The sequence below is a fragment of the Trichechus manatus genome, unplaced genomic scaffold (assembly GCF_000243295.1).
Source record: "Trichechus manatus latirostris isolate Lorelei unplaced genomic scaffold, TriManLat1.0 scaffold00091, whole genome shotgun sequence".
NCBI classification, from domain to species: domain Eukaryota; kingdom Metazoa; phylum Chordata; class Mammalia; order Sirenia; family Trichechidae; genus Trichechus; species Trichechus manatus.
Genome location: NW_004444027.1, coordinates 5,445,981 through 5,466,811, shown reverse-complemented (window position 1 = coordinate 5,466,811; position 20,831 = coordinate 5,445,981). Strand labels below are relative to the sequence as shown.

General features: G+C 41.3%; 1 protein-coding gene across 1 annotated transcript in view; it reads right to left on the bottom strand.

The window, feature by feature from the left end:
- FZD3 (frizzled class receptor 3) overlaps nt 1–20,831 on the bottom strand; it is a 153,472-nt gene that overhangs the window by 14,606 nt on the left and 118,035 nt on the right. The window contains exon 6 of the mRNA XM_004382189.2: nt 15,454–15,687. Within this exon, the coding sequence (XP_004382246.1) occupies nt 15,454–15,687 (234 nt within the window). The remainder of the gene's footprint in view (nt 1–15,453; nt 15,688–20,831) is intronic.

The following is a 20,831-nucleotide window of genomic DNA, read 5'->3' as shown; positions in this document are numbered from 1 at the left end:
TTTGTCAAATGCCTTTTCTGCATCGATTGATAAGATCATGTGGTTCTTGTCTGTTTTATTTATGTGATGGATTACACTGATTGTTTTTCTAATGTTGAACCATCCCTGCATATCTGGTCTAAATCCCACTTGAACATGGTGGATTATTTTTTTGATATGTTGCTGAATTCTATTGGCTAGAATTTTGTTAAGGATTTTTACATCGATGTTCATGAGGGATATTGGTCTGTAATTTTCTGTTTTGTGGTGTCTTTACTTGGTTTTGGTATCAGGGTTATGCTGGCTTCATACAATGAGTTTGGGAGTATTCCATCCTTTTCTATGCTCTGAAATACCATTAGTAGTAGTGGCATTAACTCTTTTCTGAAAGTTTGGTAGAATTCTCCAGTGAAGCCATCCAGGCCAGGGCTTTTTTTTTTGTTGGTAGTTTTTAAATTACGTTTTGTTTAATTTGTTTAATTACCTTTTGTTATGGGTTTATTTAGTTATTCTACCTCTGTTTGTGTTAGTTTAGGTAGGTAGTGAGTTTCTAGAAATTTGTTCACTTCCTCTAGGTTTTCAAATTGCTTAGAGTACAATTTTTCATAGTATTCTGTTATGATTCTTTTAATTTCAGTTGGGTCTCTTGTGATATCACCCATCTCATTTCTTATACGGGTTATCTGCTTCTTGTCCTGTTTTGCTTTTGTCAGTTTGACCAATGGTTTATCAATTTTGTTGATCTTTTCGAAGAACCAGCTTTTTGTCTTGTTAACTCTTTCAATTGTTCTTCTATTCTCCATTTCATTTAATTCTGCTCTAATTCTTATTATTTCCTTCCTTCTGGCGCCTGAGGGCTTCTTTTGCTGCTCTCTTTCTACTCGTTCCAGTTATATGGTTAATGTTTTGATTATGGCTCTTTCTTCTTTTTGAATGTGTGCATTTATTGCTATAGACTGACCTCTGAGCACTGCTTTTGCTGTGTCCCAAAGGTTCTGGTAGGATGTGTTTTCATTCTTGTTTGATTCTATGTATTTCTTTGTTCCGTTCTTAATTTCTTCTATAACTCAAGGTGTTATTGTTTCCATGTGTTTGATTTTTTTTTTTCTGCTTTTTCTTTTCTTGGTTTCTACTTTAATGGCTTTATGGTCAGAAAAGATGCTTTGTAATATTTTGATGCTCTGGATTTTGTTAAGGCTTGCTTTATGGCCTAATATGTGGTCTACTCTGGAGAATGTTCCACGTGCACTGGAAAAGAAATTATACTTGGCTGCTGTTAGGTGGAGTGTTTGGTATATGTGTATGAGATCAAGTTAGTTGATTGTGGCATTTAGATCTTTTGTGTGTTTGCTGAGCTTCTTTCTGAATGTTCTGCCCTTCACCGAAAGTGGTGTGTTGAAGTCTCCTACTAGTATTGTGGAGCTATCTCTCTTTTCAGTGCTGTTAGAGTTTGTTTTATGTATTTTGGAGCCGTGTTGTTGGGTGCGTAAATATTTATTATAGTTATGTCCTCCCAGTGTTTTGACCCTTTAATCATTATATATGGTCCTTCCTTATTATTTGTGGTGGATTTTAAAGTCTATTTTGTCAGAGTTTAATACTGCCACTCCTACTCTTTTTTGAGTGTTGTTTGCTTGATATATTTTTTTTCCATGCTTTGTTTTAGTTTGTGTGTGTGTTTAAGTCTAAGGTGTGTCTCTTGTAGGCAGCATATAGATGGATCGTGGGTTTTTTGTTTTATTTTTTTAATCCAATCTGCCACTTTGTCTCTTATTTGGTGCATTTAGTCCATTTTCATTCAGCGTAATTATTGATAGGTATGAGTTTAGTGCTGTCATTTTGATGCCTTTTTGGTGTGTTGTTCACAGTTTCTTTGTTCCACTTAATTTTCTGTGCTGAGCCGTTTTTTATATATTTTCAATTTTGTTGATTTTGTGTTTGCTGAGTCTTTATATTTTTCTAGTTTATTATTTTGACTTGTAGGATTGTTAGTTTCTTTTCTGGTTACCTTAATATATACCCCTATTTTTCTAAGTTTATACCAGTCTTTTATTTCTTTATATTGCCTTGACTTCTTCTCCATATGAAAAATCTATGTCTACATTTTTTAAGTCCTTCTTTTTTGTTTTAATGTTGTCATCTTTTACATATTGACATCTGTTTCCCTATTTTCAGTGTTTTAGCTTTGATTTCCTTTTGTGACTTCCCTATCTCAGTTGATATCTGGTTGCTCTGTTCTGGGTTCTAGTCTTGGGTTGTTATCTGATGTTACTGATTTTCTAACAGGAGGACTCCCTTTAGTATTTTTTGTAATTTTGGTTTGGTTTATGTAAATTCCCTGAACTTCTGTTTATCTGGAAATTCTCTAATTTCACCATCATATTTGAGAGACAGTTTTGATGGATATATAATTCTTGGCTGGCACTTTTTTTCCTTCAAGGCTTTATATATTGCAGCCTATTGCCTTCTTTCCTGCGTGGTTTCTTCTGAGTAGTCCGAGCTTATTCTTATTGACTCTCCTTTGTAGATGACTTTTCATTTATCCCTATTCGCTCTTAAAATTTTCTTTTTATCTTTGGTTTTGGCAAGTTTGATGATAATATGTCTTGGTCACTTTCTTTTGGGATCTACCTCATGTGGGGTTCGACTAGCATCTTGGGCAGATATCTTCTCATCTTTCACGATATCAGGGAAGTTTTATTGCCAACAAATCCTCAACAATTCTCTCTGTATTTTCTGTTATACTCCTCCCTTTCTGGTACTCCAATCACTCGTAGGTTTTTCCTCTTGATAGAGTCCCACATAATTCTTAAGGTTTCTTCATTTTTTAAATCCTTTTATCTGATTTTTCCTCAAATAAGTTGGTGTCCAGTGCTTTATCTTCAATCTCACTAATTCTGACTTCCATTGCCACAATTCTGCTCTTATGACTTTCTACTGAGTTGTCTAAATTCCGAAATTTTATTGTTAATCTTCTGGATTTCTAATTGCTATCTCTCTATGGATTCTTGCAGCCTGTTAAATTTGTCACTATGCTCTTCTCTAATCTTTTTAATTTCCTCTATTCTGTGTTCTGCTTAATTTTCTGAGGAATTCTGTATATTAATCTTTTGTATTCTGCCTCCAGTAATTCCAAGAAATTTTCCTCCTCTGGAAAATTTCTAGATTCTTTATTTTGGAAGCTTGCTGAAGCCATCATGGATTGTCTCTTTATGTGATCTTATATTGACTGTTGTCTCCAAGCCATCAATTTTATTATATTTATTTATTTTATGTTTGCTTGCTGTGTCCTAGCTTCTTGTTTTGTTTTGTTATGCCAAAATAGGCTGCTTGTGTGAATTAGTTTGATTATTAGCACCTTTGAAGCTCTAATGTCCTGTCACCAGGTGGTTAGATCTGTTACTAGGTATGTGAGCTCAGGAGTCCTCCCACTCCTTCTGTATGGATTCAGCTCAGGTGCCCAGGTAGATAGTCACCAAGTGTGCGGTACAGGCTCTCACCTACAGTCCTAGACAGGCATGGGTGATTGGTGTTGGTACAGGCATCTGGCTGCTGCAGGGGGACAGACTCTGAGCAAGGCAGGGGGCTGACGGTCACCCCCTAGTGTCCAGGAGGAAGGCATGTCGCTGTTCCCTAGAGCACGTAGGTGGGTGGGTTTTGTAGCTGGACTATGTGCACTTAATGCTGTTGGCTGTAAGGACTGGGGGGCACCTCTTATTCATGGGCCCCTCTTGCAGGTGGCTGGGTGGCGTGGGTGGAGCCACCAGTCCTCAGGCCCCTGAGGTGGGTAGGTGAAGACCCTGCTTAATGGGCACAGCAGTGTCAAATGTCAAGAACCTGCCACTTCACAGCTGAAATAGTTGAAGTTAGAGTTTTGGTATATACCCTGTTGTAATGTGGTAATGAGGGCCTACCCTGTTGAGATAGGCCCACACGAGTCTATGCGGGCGAAAGGCACTCAAAGTCCGTGGATCCCTTATGCCTGTGCCTATGCAAAGGAGCTGTGCGTACGCTGGGTTCCTATCTTAGGGGAGCCGACAGTTTATTTTATCCCATTTGTTAATCTGTTCACTCTCCAAGGCAGGGACAATGGCTCCGGGCATGTGACGGATCCTACTTCCGGCCCAGGGGAGTTGGCAATTGCTGAGGCTGGTCTGGGATCCAGTGCAGAGCAGGGAGTGGGGAGGTAAAAGGGAGAGAGGTTTTTCTCCAAGGGGAGTGTTTGTGATCCGTGCGGTAAGCCATACACAACTACTTATCTTTTGCGGAGGGCTGCTTCTCACTGGTTCTGGATGGCCATGTAGAGTCTCTGGTGCTGGGTCTCTCCTGGTGTGGAAAACACACCTCCTGAGTACAGCTGCTTGCCTGCCTTACCGCTTACCCACAAGCTGATCAGGCCTGAAGAGCTCAGGCTCTCGCCAGGTCAGGTCTGGCTACTCCTTGCTGCTTCCGAACCATCTCTCCCTCCTCCGCCACTTAGTCTGGTTCTTCAACTCTGCCTTTCATGTTCAGAACTCCCAGATTGCCATATATAATTGAATCACTTGTTTATTCGGGTGTTTCTTGTAAAAGGGTCCACCGGAAGAGTCTGACTACTCTGCCATCTTGGCCCCGCCTCCCCTCCCTTTAATAATTCTTGTAAATTAAGTTTGGGTTTTACATATTCCCTTAATTTCTGTTCATATGGAAATGTCCCAATTTTGCCATCATATTTGAGCAAGAGTTTTGCGGGATACATTATTCCTGGCTACCTGTTTTTTTTCTGTCAAGATTTCATATATGTCATCCCACTGCCTTCTTGTCTGCATAGTTTCTGCCAAGTAATCAGAGCTTAGTCTTATCGTTTCCCCTCTGTATGTGACTTTTCATTTTTTTTGACCTGCTCTGAGGTTTCTTCTTTGTTGTTGGTTTTGGAGAGTGTGATTATGATATGTCTTGGTGTTTTTCTTTTATGGTCTTTCCTATATGGGGTTCGTTGAGCTTCTTGGACAGTTTAGGGATATTAGGGAAGTTTTCTGTCAGCAAATCTTCAGTGATCCTCTCTGTGTTTTCCATTTTCTCTCCCTGTTCTGGAACTCTGATCACATGAAAATTTTTGCTTTTGATTGTATCTCACATCGTTCTCAGGGTTTCTTCATTTTTCTTCATAGTTTTCTCTGATTTTTACTCAAACAAACTGGTATCCAAGTGTAATAGTTAAGACTGTGTGTCAACTTGGCTGGGCCATGATTCTCAGTGTTTATATGTGATCACTCCCATGACTGAATCTGCTATGAGTAGCCAATCAGTTAAAAGGAAATATCCTTGGGGTTGTGGTCTGCATCTGAATACAAGGAGACGTCCCAGATTTTTGCTGGCTCTGGATCCTATGGCTGCCTCCTGTTCATCTGATCTCTGGTTCTTGGGACTTGAGCTATCAGCTTATCTGGTGATCTTGGGATTCGTCAATTTTCACAGCCTGTGAGCAGAGCCTTACTTTCCTGCCTGCCAGTCTTGGATTCGCCAGCCCATGTGGGTACATGAATCAGGATAAGACTCTATCCTATTCCAAGAACTTTGGACATTACAGCCTCTACAATCGTGTGACCTGTTTCTTTGATATAAATCTCTTTCTATATATATTTATATGCTTTATGGGTTTTGCTTCTCTAGAGAACCCAGCCTAAGACATTTGGTATTGACAGTGGTTCTAGAGAAACAAAATTGTAAGGATGAGTTTTCTAAATTGGTTCTGAAGTCTGGTTAGTCTTAAAGATGTTGATGACTCTGCTTCTAGCAGTAAAGAGGGCAATGCATGGCATTAGGTGGTGATACAAATACACAAAAGATCACCACCAGTAGATCAGGTATTGGTGAAAGGCGAGGCTTGGGGTTAACACATGTGTGATATCTTTCTACAGTTCTGTCAGAATGAGAAGTATAAGGAAGCTGGTTGGTTGGTCCCACTTTCGCCACACAAACTGGAGAAAGAAAGAGATGTGCTCAGGGCTTCAAAGTCAAAGTTCAAGTGCTGCATAAATGACCTCAAGGCTTCTACTTATGCTTTGAAAGAAAGCCTTACTGCTTGTAGCAACAGAGCTGAAATTGCTGAAAACAAAACCTAGAGTCTTATTGGAAGAGTGGATGAATTACAACGCCAGCTCAACTGCCAACCTTGAGAAGTGTCTGAAGTTAAAGTAAGGGCATTGATAGGAAAGAAATGGGATCCTAAAACTTGGGATGGGGACATATGGGCAGATAATCAGGAAGCTGGGAACACTGAGCCCCTAAATTCCAGTAAATCACTCCTGCCAGCACAACCACTCCCATCTGAAGAGATTACTTCATGTTTGTCTGCCAAGCCACCCTTCCCAGAAAAACCATTAGTCCATCCAATTCCATCTAATGAGATTAGCCTGAGCCCAGCTGCCTCTAAAGAGCTCTTGCCTGAGTCATTGCCTGGGGCATCACCTGAGGCAGATGCTTTACAAGGCAATGCTGAATGTTCTCCAAACAATTCCACACTATCGATTCTGGCTTCTAGACCTATAACTAGACTTAAGTCCCAGTGAGCCCCAAGAGGTGAAGTACAAAGTGTGACCATGGAGGTACGCTACACTCCAAAAGAACTGCTTAACTTTTCTAATATATACAAACAGGAACCTGGGGAATATGTGTGGGAATGGCTATTAACGGTGTGGGATAATGGTGCAAGGAACATAAAGATGGATCAGTCTGAGTTTATTGATATGGGTCCACTAAGCACAGATTGTTCATTTAATGTTTCAGCTAGAGAAGTTAGGAAAGGATCTAATAGTTTATTTGGTTGGGTTGCTGAAGCATGGATTACTAGGTGGCCTACACTAAATCAAGTTGAAGTACCAGACCTGCCTTGGTATACTGTAGAAGAAGGTATCCAAAGGCTTAGGGAAATTGGCATGCTAGAGTGGATTTATCAGGTTAGACCCACAGACCCACACATGGAGTGCCCAGATGACACACCTTTTACCACAACTGTGAGGAACAAATTTGTGAAGGGAGCTCCAGCATCCTTGTAAGACTGCTGTGATTGCTATTTTATGTAAGTCACATTTGACAGTGGGAACTGCCCTAACTGAACTAAGACACGTAACTATAATGGGGCTGATTGGACCCCATGGTAGTAGGAGCTAAGAGGCTGCACTCAATTGACAAAGACAAGGTGGACACGGTTACAGTAATGGACAGTGGTGTCAAAGCAGTAATCAGAATAGTCTGACTCGTATGAACTTATGGTGTTGGCTAGTTAGTTATGCTGTCCCTAAGAGTGAAACAGAAAATCTACTAAATATTTACTGGATCTGTACAAACAGATGAATTCTAGGTCAGGTGAACGGCAGTCTAACTCAAATCGCCAGAGTAGTGAGTCACGATCCCTCAATCAATTCCCTGATTTGAGTGGATTTAAAAACCCACAACCCCTTGATTGAAGGGGAGGCCAGGTCCCCTTGACGAAGGACTCCAATACACTGTAAAAAATTTTCACGGTTCATCTTTCTCCCAGCCTTCCCCAAAGGGATCTACAGCCTTTGACGGGGATTACTGGATACTGGCTCTGAACTGACACTAATTTCAGGAGACCCAAAACATAACTGTGGCCCACCGGTCAGGGTAGGGGCATACGGAGGTCAGGTTATTAATGGAGTCTTGGCTCATATCTGTCTCACAGTAGGTCCGGTGGGTCCCCGAACCCATCCTGTAGTGTTTTCCCCAGTTCCAGAATACATAATTGGAATAGATATACTCAGCAACTGGCAGAACCCCCACACTGGATCCCTGACAGAGTAAGGGCTATTATGGTAGGAAAAGCCACGTGGAAGCCATTAGAACTGCCCTTACTAGGAAAATAGTAAACCAAAAGCAATACTACATTCCTGGAGGTATTGTAGAGATTACTACCACCATCAAGGACCTGAAGGATGCAGGGGTGATGATTCCCACCACATTCCCATTCAACTTGCCTATTTGCCCTGTGCAAAAAACAGATGGATCTTGGAGAATGACAGTAGATTATTGAAAACTTAACCAAGTGACTCCAATTGCAGCTGCTTTTCCAGATGTAGTTTCATTGCTTGAGCAAATGAATACATCTCCTGGTACCTGGTATGTAGCTATCAATCTGGATAATGCCTTTTTCTCCATAGCCATTTCAAAGGACCACCAGAAGCAGTTTGCCTTCAGCTGGCAAGGCCAGCAATATACCTTCACTTGCCTAACTCCATGATACACCAACTCTCCAGCCCTATGTCATAATTTAGTCTGCAGGGACCTTGATCACCTTTCCTTTCCACAAGACATTACACTAGTCCATTACATTGATGACATTATGCTGACTGGACCTAGTAAGAAAGAAGTGTCAATGACTCTGGCTTACTGGTAAAACATTTGTGTGCTAGAGGGTAGGAAATTAATCCCACAAAAATTCAGGCACCTTCCACCTCAGTGAAATTTCTAGGGGTCTAGTGGTGTGGGGCATGTTGAGATATTCCTTCTAAAGTGAAGGATAAGTTATTGCATCTGGCTGCTCCCACAACTTAAAATGAGGCACAACGCCTAGTGGACCTCTTTGGATTTTGGAGGTAACATATTCCTCATTTGGTGTGCTATTCTGGCCTATTCCTGAGTGACTCAAAAAGCTGCTAGTTTTGAGTGAGGCCGAGAACAAGACAAGGCTCTGCAACAGGTTCAAGCCGCTGTGCAAGTCGCTCTGCTACTTAAGCCATATGATCTAGCTGATCCAATGGTGCCTGAAGTGTCAGTGGCAGACAGAGATGCCATTTGGAGTCTTTGGCAAGCCCCTATTGGTGAACCACAGCACAGACCCTTAGGAGTTTGGAGCAAAGCTCTGCCATCCTCTACAGATAACTACTGTCCTTTAGAGAAACAGCTTTTGGCATGTTACTGGGCCTTAGTAGAGACTGAACGCTTAACCATGGGACACCAAGTCACCATACAGCTTGAACTGCCCATCATGAACTGGGTGTTGTCTGACCCACAGTCATAAAGTTGCATGTGCACAGCAGCACTCCATCATTAAAACGAAGTGGTATATATGACATTGGGCCTGAGCAGGACCTGAAGGCAGAATTAAGTTTGCATGAGGAAGTGGCCCACATGCCCATGGTCTCCACTCCTCACATTACCTTCCATTTCCCAGTCTGCACCTCTGGCCTCATGGGGGAGTTCCTTATGATCAGTTGACTGAAGAAGAAAAAACTCATGCCTGGTTAACAGATGGTTCTGTGTGATATGCAGGCACCACTCGAAAGTGGACAGTGGCAGCACTACAGCCCCTTTCCAGGATCTTTCTGAAGCACAGTGGTGAAGGGAAATAGTGGTGAAGGGAAATCTTCTCAATGGGCAGAACTTCGAGAAATGCACCTGTTTGTTCACTTTGCTTGGAAGGAGAAATGGCCAGATGTGCAATTATATACTGATTCATGGGCTGTGGCCAATGGTTTGGCTTGATGGTCAGGGTCTTTGAAGGAACATGATTGGAAAACTGGAGATAAGGAGGTACGGGCAAAAGGTATGTGGACAGACCTCTCTGAATTGCCCAAAGAAGTGAAGATATTTGTGTCTCATATGAATGCTCACCAAAGGGGGACCTCAGCAGAGGATGATTTTAACAATCAAGGGGATAGGATGACGTGTTCTGTGGAAACCAGTCATCCTCTTTCCCTAGCTACTCCTGTCACTGCTCAATGGGCTGATGAACAAAGTGGCCATGGTGGCAGGGATGGAGGTTATGCATGGGCCCAGCAGCATGGACTTCCACTCACCAAGGCTGACGTGGCCACAGCCTCTGCTGAGTGCCTAATCTGCCAGCAGCAGAGACCAACCCTGAGTCCCTGATATGGCACCATCCCTCAAGGTGATCAGCCAGCAACCTAATGGCAAGTTGATTACATTAGACCACTTCCATCATGGAAGGGGCAGCATTTTGTCCTTACTGGAACAGACACTTACTCTGGATATGGATTTGCCTTCCTTGCACGCAATGCTTCTGCCAAAACTACTAACCATGGACTTACAGAATGTCTTATCCACCATCATGGTATCCCACACAGCATTGCCTCAGTTCAAGGGACTCACTTCACAGCAAATGAAGTGTGGCAGTGGGCCCATGCTCATGGAATTCACTGGTCTCACCATGTTCCCCATCATTATGAAGCAGGCGGCTTGACAGAACAATGAAATGGCCTTCTAAAGACACAATTATGGTGCCAGCTAGGTGGCAATACCTTGCAGGGTTGGGGCAATGTTCTCAAGGAGGCTGTATATGCTGTAAACCAGCATCCAATATATGGTGCTGTTTCTCCTGTAGCCAGGATTCATGGATCCAGGAATCAAGGGGTGGAAATGGGAGTGGCATCAGTCACTATTACCCCTAGTGACCCACTTGCAAGATTTTTGCTTCCTGTCCCTGCGACCTTATGCTCTGTAAGTCTTAGTTCCAAAGAGAGGAATGCTCCCACCTGGAAACTCATCACTGATTCCAATGAACTGGAAGCTACGAATGCCACCTGGCCACTTTGGTCTTCTTATGCCTCTGGATCAACAGGCAAAGAAGGCGGTTACCATACTGACTGGTGTGATTGATCTTGATTACTAAGAGGAAATCAGATTGACATGACATAAAAGACATAAAGAAGAGTATGTCTGGAATGCAGGAGATCCCTTAGGGTGTCTCTTAGTACTACCATGCCCTGTAATTAAAGTCAATGTAATTAAAGCAACCCAATTCCGACATGACTACTAATGACCCAGACCCTTTAGGAATGAAGTTTTGGGTCACCCCTCCAGGCAAAGAACCATGACCAACAGAGGTGCTTCCTGAGAGCAAAGAGAATATGGAATACGTGGTGGAAGAAGGTAGTTCTAAATACCATCTGACCAGTTGCACAAATGGGGACTGTAATTTTTATGAGTATTTTTGCTTCATATGTGTGTATCAGATATTTTTGCTTCCTTCACTTAGAAAATATAAGATGTAAACGGGGCTAGTGCATTTTCACTTGTACACGTGTTAGTTGTATCATATTAGGCGCAAGTATGACTTTCTAATTGTCTTTATTCAGAGATTATGTATGATTTAAGGAGATGTGTACATGTGCCAAGTTGACAAGGGTGGACTGTGATGGTTAAGATTGTCTGTCAACTTGGCTGGGCCATGATTCTTAGTGTTTATATGTGATCACTCCCATGACTGAATCTGCTGTGAGTAGCCAATCAGTTGAAAGGGTGTTTCCTTAGGGGTGAGGCCTGCATCTGAATATAAGCAGACTTTCTGGCTTTTTGCTTGCTCTGGATCCTGCAGCTGCCTCCTGTTCATCTGACCTCTGGTTCTTGGGACTTGAGCTATCAGCTTATCTGTTGATCTTGAGAATCATCAATTTTCACAGCTTGTAAGTGGAGCCCTGCTTTCTGATCTGGTGATTTTGGGTTCACCAGCCCTTGTGGCTACGTGAATCAGGAGAATCCTCTATCCTAATCCACAGACTTGGGATGTCCAGCCTCTACAATTGTGTGAGGTGTTTCTTTGCTATAAATCTCTCTCTATATATACTTATACACTTTACGGGTTTTGCTTCTCTAGCGAACCCAGCCGAAGACACCAAGGATTTATCTTCAATTTTGCAATCCTGTTTTCAAATTTGTTCCTAAAATCTTCTATTGCACTGTCCATTTCTGAAACTTTGTTGTTTGTCTTTTGGATTTTTAATTGCTGTTTTTGTATGATTTTAGTTGTTTATTTTGACATTTTGTTCCTGTATTATATTCCTGAATTCTTCCATTGCTTTGTCTGTGTTTTCCTGATTTTGTCTGTATTTTCTATGATATTGTCTATTTTTTCCTTATTTTTGTCTGCATTTACTTTTATCTGTTGGAGAACCCTGAATATTAGAGTTCTGAATTACCTATCACGTAGTTCCAATGCCTTTTCTTCTACCAGAAGATCATCTGTTGTTTTATTTTGGTCACTTTCTGGAGCCATCCTCTCCTGTTTTATTATATGTTTTGATATTTTCTTCTGTCTCCAGGACACTTGGGAATTATTTTCTTCATTTATTATTTGTAGACTTGATTGTTTCATTCTGCTTTTTAGTTTTATTTGGTTATATCTGGGGCAGGTGGGCTGGGTGTGTTTTGTTGCTTGTTTGCCTATGGGCACGATACTTCTCACCACCTTGTCCAGGTGGGAGGGCTGGTCACTGAGCCACGGTGCAACAGTGCAGGTCTGGCGGGGATGGAGAGGTGAGGATGGGTAGTTTGCAGCACGAACCGGGGTGAGGGTGGGGGGCAGTACAGGCCGGAGTCCAGGGGACTGCATTGGTGTCGCTCGGGGGCGCGACACTCAGCACACAGTGCAGACAGGCAGGAGAGAAAGGTGAGGATGTGATGTATGGAGCTAAGCAGGTGGGTGAAAGAAGAGAAAGAAGAGAGAGAAACAAATGCAAAAACAAAAGCAAAAATAAATAAAATGGCAGCATGGTAGGATTTAGCATGTGTGGGCTGGTCAGACCTGGCGAGGCTGTGTGCTGGTGGCTCTCTAGATGAGCAGTGTGTCTTGGCCTGTCAATAAGGCACATGGGCAGCACGTGGGGCTAGGTGGGAGGGAGAAAGGAAAGACGAGAAAGAGGGAGAAGAAACTAATCAACCAACAAACAAAAATAAGTAAAAACTAATAAACACAGCAACAAAAATATATATGTATGGTGGTGGCGGAGCTGGCCATTGGGGGCGAGCTGATGTCTCTCTCGGCAGGTGGCACAGCATGGCCTATCAGGAATGGGCAGAGGCAGTGTAGGGCCTAGGTGAGAGGGAGAAGGAAAAGGAAGAAGGGGAAGGATAAAGAAAAATAAAAAATATGGCACTGAGGGAACCAGCCTGTGGGGCGGAGCAGATCCAGGGAGGCCATGTGCCAGAGGCTCTCCAGCCGAGTGGTAGAGCACACCCTGCCAAGGAAGGGGGGAGGCGGTGCATGGGGCTAGGTGGGCGGGAGAAAGGAAAGGAGAGAGAGAGAAAAAACAGAAAAAAAAAAAAAAAAGAACAGAGCAAACAAACTAAAAAATCACAGCCCATCAAGAAGGGGTGGGGAAGGCACACAGGCTAGCTGGACAGGAGAAAGGAAAAGAAGGGAGAGAGAGAGAAGCAACCAAAAAGCCAAAAATACGTATATATCAAAAAACAAACAAACAAAATGGTGCTGAAGAGGCCAGCTGGTGGGGGTAGGGCAAATCCGGGCAGCAGTGAGCTGGCGTCTCTCTGGCCCAGTGACCATGGCCCGTTGGAAAGCTGCGGAGGCTGCACAGACGGAAGAAGGGTGGGGGGTGGGAAAGTGTGTATCCCCGGTTACCAGGTGCTTTGTCTCCTGTTGGGAGCTCCCTGAAGTTGTCTTCCCGTACTCCCTGTCTGTGTTCCTTGGTGTCTGTAGTCCAAGATGGTAAATCTGTGCCGAGTTAGCTGATAGAGGACCTCCACTCTGTAATTCTCCTTCTTCTGTTCTCTGTCAGTTTCTTATTCCCTTTGGTGCTTGATCGAGTTCTTTATTCCTTCACTTGATGCTGAGGGTTCCAGGATTGACATCTGCATAAGTTTTACTTAGTTTTGGGGTCTGTGCTGCAGAGGGATGGTATGGTGCTTCTGTCTATATCGCCATGTTGGCTCTACCTACTCCTCTAAGATATTTTTAATGGACCAACCTAACCCTCACTGACCTTTCCCTTTCCTGAAGTTCTATAACATCTATAATCTCCAACACTCACTGTTCTAATTATATACTGGTTTACACTATTATTTCATATATGTTTTATCCCTCCTATACGGTTATATGCTCCTAGAATGCAGGTTATACATTACCTTTCTTCTGTATATCTCTTTATACACAGAATGGCACATACATAGGAGCTGTACTGTAAATAACTGTTCAGTTTGTTATTGAAAAGGATGAGGCCAATAATGCCAAATGTCAAATAATGCTTAGAGTTCGTGGAAGGCAGTGAGTGACAAAACATTCTAAAAGACTCTCCAATTCCCTCTTTCCTTATCAGTGCCTTAAGTTAGGACCCCTACTTTATTGTAGAAACTTCCTAACTTGTCTTACTTATAACCTGTTGTCTCCTATGCTGTGGTCAAAAGGATTTTTCTAAAATAAGAATCTGATTTTATTACCCTGGTGCCTTAAGTGCTTTAATAGTTTCTCATTGTCTGCATGGAAAAATACAAACTCCTTAGCACGGTTTTCTCTTTTATAATTGTCCTAACCTACATCCTATGCTCCAGACAATCCCTGGTATCTAACTGCCTGCAACTGCATATGCTGTTTCCTTGTCTTTAATACTCTACTGCCTCCTCTGAATATGATTCAAAGTAGAAATGTCATCTCTTGTGGAGCCTTCGCTGACTTTCCATGATTAGTTTGTTATGTGATTTTCTTCTCTAGGCTCCCCAAATACCCTGTATATCATTCTATTATACTTCTTAATTGTAACTGACTGCTTAATCTTCTTTCTTCCATCTCGGTGTCCCTCACACTTAGAATAATGCTTCTCATAGAGGAGTGCTGAGTGGAAGGAAAGAATGCAGAAAGGAGGAAGATCTTTGAAAGTGGCTAAAAAGAGGTCACTGGTGATGTTAGAAGGTACAGTTTAGATGGGGAAGGAGGAGAAAAAGACTAGATTTATAAAAAATCTGGCAAGAAAAGGAAAAACAAAGGGATATAAGATAAATCAGCATCAAAGAAAAGTTGCTGCTTTTTAAACACAGGATAGCTAAGTTAGAAAGTGGAAAGTATGTATAGGAATCATATCTACATTAGGAGGACAGGGAGAAGAGTGACAAAAAGACTGGAATGAGACTGGCAGCATACAAGACACGTGTAGAAACAGATGTTTTAAAATAAACAGAATATTCCCGTTTTAGGCATTATAATTTTTATTCTTTCAGTTTCTCAAACTAGATATCTTAAAAAGAAAAAAATCTTTGGTGCATCCCTTTTCTCCAGCTGCTAATGTTAATCTATTACCAACTCCTATAATTTCTTCCTTGTAAATATCAATCAGCTTTCTCTCTTCCCACTGCCACTACTCTCCAATAAGCCTTCATCATCTCTCAGCTGAATTATTGTAGAAGATCCTAAACAGTTTCTCTAATTCTAGTGTCTCAACCCTCCAATCCAACAAGAAAGCCACAGCCAGACTTCTCTTACACATTGTTTTCTGTGAAGCTTTCTCTGACCCCATGCTATTCCAAAAAAATTAATCACTCCCTCCTCTATACTATTACTGAATCTTGTAAATAGGTTTTCAAGTTTGATCATAATCTGGAACAACTCTACCTAGGAAAAGACTTAATAATGGTTAACTTCTATTTTCGAATTGGCTACTCTTCTTTCTTAAGCTGTTTGACTGCAATTCAGCATACGAAATAAATTACAACACTACTAAAACTTACCTGCCATCACGTGATCTGTGGAGGCTGCCATGGTAGCTGCTCACTTTGCTGTGGACACTCCCCGCTTTGCTTCTCTGATCATCCACCATAGCCAGCTGAGTTGAAGAAGCATGTGTGGATGTTCCTTGAGTGGATGTTCCTCTTGATTTTCTTATAATAGGAGTATTTGGATCTCTCAGGAGGGACTGAGCAAAATCAGGTTCCTGGAGTACCTGTCGGCTCTCATTCACTACCCTAGAAAACAAAATACTAAGTTTAAGATACAGACTTAGCATGCTGTATAAACCAATAAACAATACTGTGGACAATATAGATGCTAGTCTTGAAATTAACTGCTCTCCAAATCAGGTCTTCAGAACTTATATAAGGTAACATTGTTGACAGAGGAAAGAATATAACAAATCCATGCCCATCTGCCCGCCAGGGTGTTATGATGAAATGCCAATGAAGGAAATCAAGTTTTCAATTCTAATTCTATTGGTAAATATGTTATCTTAGGCAAGTCACTTATCCCCTCTTTCCTTCATTTTCCTCATCTATAAAATGAAGGTATACAAATTTATCATTTCTGAAAGGTTCTTTTTGGCTCAAAAGATTCTCACGGACACCAAAATTATACAAATTTTACTATAAAGCAGAGAAACAATTTTCTCGCATGGTTTATAGTAGTGGAAGCTTCATCATAGCACAGATATAACATTTTTTAACTTGTAAGAGCAGTTGTTTTATGGCCAAAAGTTGATTTTTTGGTAGAAGCAGTTGTCTAGCACTAGAATAAACAAGTGGTCATAAATTAGAGCAAAACATATGAAAAATCAATCTAAGCAAGCATATAATTAAGAGCTAGACATATTAAAAGCTTAAGAAAACAAATTAAGAGGATGAATTATTGTCAGTAAATGCTTTTAACTGCTACAAAGGGGTTAAAAGCAGGTAGATGTTGCTGATGATGAACAAAGCAGTAATGCAATTAAATAAAAAGAACCAATTAAATTGTTATAAAGGTCAGTGTCTTGGTTTATGTATATAAGTGAATATGAGAATCAGAGTTAATAAAATTAGATAAATAAACGCGTTAAAAAAAATTTCCAACATGTAAAGATTGGGTCATACACTGAGAAATAGTGCATATAATCTAAGTTTTCAAATTACAAAAGGACTGTTGTTGTTATTGTTGATGTTCTTTTTAATGCTGAAGAAAAAACTAGCATTTAATGAGTACCTGCACTGTGCCAATTATTTTATATACATTTTCCTTTAATCTTTTTTACTAATGTTATTACAGAGATTAATGTTATTTCTAAAAGGATATTACCAACTGTTGCCATACAGTCGATTCCAACTCATAGAGACAGTCTTAGTTATCTAGTGCTGCTATAACAGAAATACCATAAGTGGATGGCTTTTACAAAGAGAAATTTATTCTCTCACAGTTTAGGAGTCCAAATTCAGGGTGCCAGCTGTAGGGGAAGGCTTTTTCTCTCTAACGGTTCTGGGGGAAGGTCCTTGTCATCAATCTTTCCCTGGTCTAGGAGCTATTCAGCACAGGAACCCCGGGTCCAAAGGACATGCTCTGCTCCTGGAGCTGCTTTCTTGGTGGTATGAGGTCCCCGTCTCTCTGTTCGCTTCTCTCTTTTATATCTCAAAGGAGATTGACTCAAAATACAACCTAATCTTGTAGACTGAGTACTGCCTCGTTAACATAACTGCTGCTAATCCCACCTCATTAACATCATGGAGGTACGATTTACAACATGGTAGGAAAATCACATCAAATGACAAAATGGTGGACATTCACAGAATACTGGGAATCATCGGCTAGTGAAGTTGATACACATTTTGGGGGGACACAATTCAGTACACACCAGTGACCGTATAGGACAGAGTGGAACTACCCTACAGGGTTTCTAAGTCTATAATCTTTGTGTGTGTGTGCTTTAGGTGAAAGTTTACGGAGCAAATTAGTTTCTCATTCAACAATTAATTGAACAATTAATACCCAAATTGTTCTGTGACATTGGTTGCCAAGACCACGGTGTGTCAACATGCTCCCTTTCTCCACCACGAGTTCCCCATTTCCATTCATCCAGTTTTCCTGTCCCTTCCTGTCTTTTTTGTCTTTGTTTTTGGGCAGGTGTGCCCATTTAGTCTTGTATACATGACTGAACTACGAAGCACGTTCCTCATATGTATTATTGTTTTATAGACCTGTCTAATCTTTGCCTGAAGGGGGAACGTTGGAAGTGACTTCAGTTCTGACTTAAAAGGGTGTCCCGGAGCCATATTATCGGGGTTTCTCTGTCTGTCAGACCAGTAAGCCTGGTGTTTTTTTGTGAATTTGAATTTGTTCTATATTTTTCTCCCGCTCTGTCCGGGAACCTCTGTTGTGATCCCTGTAAAAACGGTGGTGGCAGCCGGGCACCATCTAGTTGTTTTGGGGTCAGGCTGGTGGAAGCTGTGGTTCATGTGGTCCGTTAGTCCTGGACTAATATTTCCCTTGTGTCTTTGGTTCTCGTCATTCTCCTTTGCTCTGGATGAGATAGGACCAGCAGATGTATCTTAAATGGCCGCTCGCAGGCTTCTACCACCTCAGATGCTACTTACCAAAGTTAGATGCAAAACATTTCTTTATGAATCATATTATGCAAACTGACCCAGGTGTCCTCAGCCCTCAGCTCAGTAACTCTCTCCCTCAGGGAGTTTGGATGTGTCTATGAAGCTTCTGTGACTTTGCCAAGGCTGTAATCTTTATGGAAACAGACTGTCACATCTTTCTCCCTTGGAGTGGCTGGTGGGTTCGAACTGCCGACTTTTGGTTAGCAGCCAAGCACTTAACCACTGAACCATCAGGGCTCCTTAAAAGGATATTAAATACCTATTAATAATAGATATTGTGATACCCATTTTATAGACAAAGAAACTGAGGTTCTAAGAGATTAAAGAATTTGTCAAAAGTCACACACAAAACCAACAGTCAGGAATCAAACCTAAGTTTATTTGGCTTAGAAGCCAATCATAAAGTAGTGATAAAACATGGTATTTATGTATATCCTGAAAACAAAGTGCAAAAACTAGATAGAAGACGAAGTCAAAATAATTAGTAAAAAAAAAAAATATATATAGATTTGTGCCCCCCCCCACACACACTTCCAACCAAGTAAAAGTAGTAATCAGATTTGAGACAGAGTTCTAAGGCATTTCAGAGAAAGAGAAATCTGAAATGGAATATGTTTCTTCACTTCAAAAAAATCTATCTCAATTGTTGACTTTCGTTTTTTTTTATTGTTGTGCTTTAAGTGAAAGTTTACAATTCAAGTTAGTCTCTCATACAAAAATTTATACATACGTTGTTTTGTGACCCTAGTTGCTCTCCCTGTGCAGTGACAGCACACTCCTCCATTCCACGCCAGATTTCCCATGTCCATTCAAACAGCTCCTGACCCTCTCTGCCTTCTCATCTCGCCCCTGGACAGGAGCAGCTCATTTAGTGTCATGTATCTACTTGAGCTAAGAAGCACACTCTTCACGAGTATCATTTTATGTCCCATAGTCCTGTCTAATCTTTGTTTGAAGAGTTGGCCTTGGGAATGGTTTTAGTTTTGGACTAACAGAGAGTCTGGCGGCCGTGTCTTCCAGGGTCCCTACAGTCTCAATCAGGCCATTAAGTCTGGTCTTTTTACTAGAAATTGAGATCTGCACCCCACTTTACTCCTGCTCTGTCAGGGGCTCTCTGCTATCCCTGTCAGGGCGGTCATTGGTGGTAGCTGGGCACCATCTAGATCTTCTGGTTTCAGACAGATGAAGTCTCTGGTTTATGCAGCCTTTTCTGTCTCCTGGGCTAATACTATTCTAGTGTCTTTCGTGTTCTTCATTCACCGTTGCTCCAGGTGGGTGAGGACCAACTGATGCATCTTAGATGGCCGCACACTAGCTTACAAGACCCCAGACGCCACTTACCAAAGTAAGATGCAGAACATTTTCTTAATAATTTTTGTTATGCCAGTTGACCTAGATGTCTTTTGAAAGCATGGTCCCCAGACCCTCACCCCTGCTACTCTGTCCCTCGAAGTGTTTTGCTGTATTCAGGAAACTTTTTAGTTTTTGGTTAGTCCAGTTGTGTTGACTTCTCCTGTACTGTGTGTTGTCCTTCCCTTTACCTAAGATAATTCTTGTCTACTATCTAGCTAGTGAACACCGCTCTCCCTCCCTCCTCACCTTCATAACCATCCACGAATGTTTTCTTCTGTGTTTAAACCTTTTCTTGAGTTCTTGTAATAATCTTCTACAATATTTGTCTTTTTGAGACTGACTAAATTCACTCAGCATAATGCCTTCCAGATTCCTCCATGTGATAAGATGTTTCACAGATTCATCGTTGTTCTTTATCATTGCGTAGTATTCCATTGTGTAGATATACCATAATTAGTTTATCCATTCATCTGTTGATGGGCACCTAGGTTGTTCCCATCTTTTTGCTATTGTGAACAGTGCTGCAATGGACATGGGTGTGCATATGTTTATTCGTGTGATGGCTCGTATTTCTCTAGGATATATTCCAAGGAATGGGATTGCTGGATCGTATGGTACTTCTATTTCTAGCATATTAAGGAAGTGCTAAATCGATTTCCGAACTGGTTGTACCATTTTACATTTCCACCAACAGTGTATAAGTGTTCCAGTCTCTCCACAACCTCTACCATTTATTATTTTGTGTTTTTTGGATTATTGCTAGCCTTGTTGGGGTGAGATGGTATCTCATGGTAGTGTTGATTTGCATTTCTCTAATGGCTCATGATCATGAGCATTTCCTCCTGTTAGCTGCCTGAATGTCTTCTTTGGAAAAGTGCCTGCTCATATCCTTTGTCCATTTTTTAATTGGGTTATTTGTCTTATTGTTGTTGAGGTTTTACAGTATCTTGTAGATTTTAGCGATTAGACACTGATAGGATATGTCGTAGCCAAAAATTTTTTCCCAGTCTGTAGGTTGTCTTTTTACTCTTTTGGTGGAGTCTTTTGATGAGCATAACTGTTTGATTTTTGGAGCTCCCAGCTACCTAGTTTCTCTTCTGGTGTTTGTGCGTTGTTGTTTATGGTTTATATTCTGTTTATCCAAGTATTAGGCCTCCTAGCATTGTCCCTATTTTTTCTTCCATGATCTTTATCGTTTTAGATTTTATATTCAGGTCTTTGATCCATTTTCAGTTAGCTTTTGTGCATGGTGTGAGATATGGCTCGTTTCAGTTTTTTGCAGATGGATATCCAGTTACGCCAGAGACTGTCTTTTCCCCAATTAACAGACTTTGGGCCTTTATCAAATATCAGCTGCTCATAGGTGGATGAATTTATGTCTGGATTCTCAATTCTGTTCCATTGGTCTA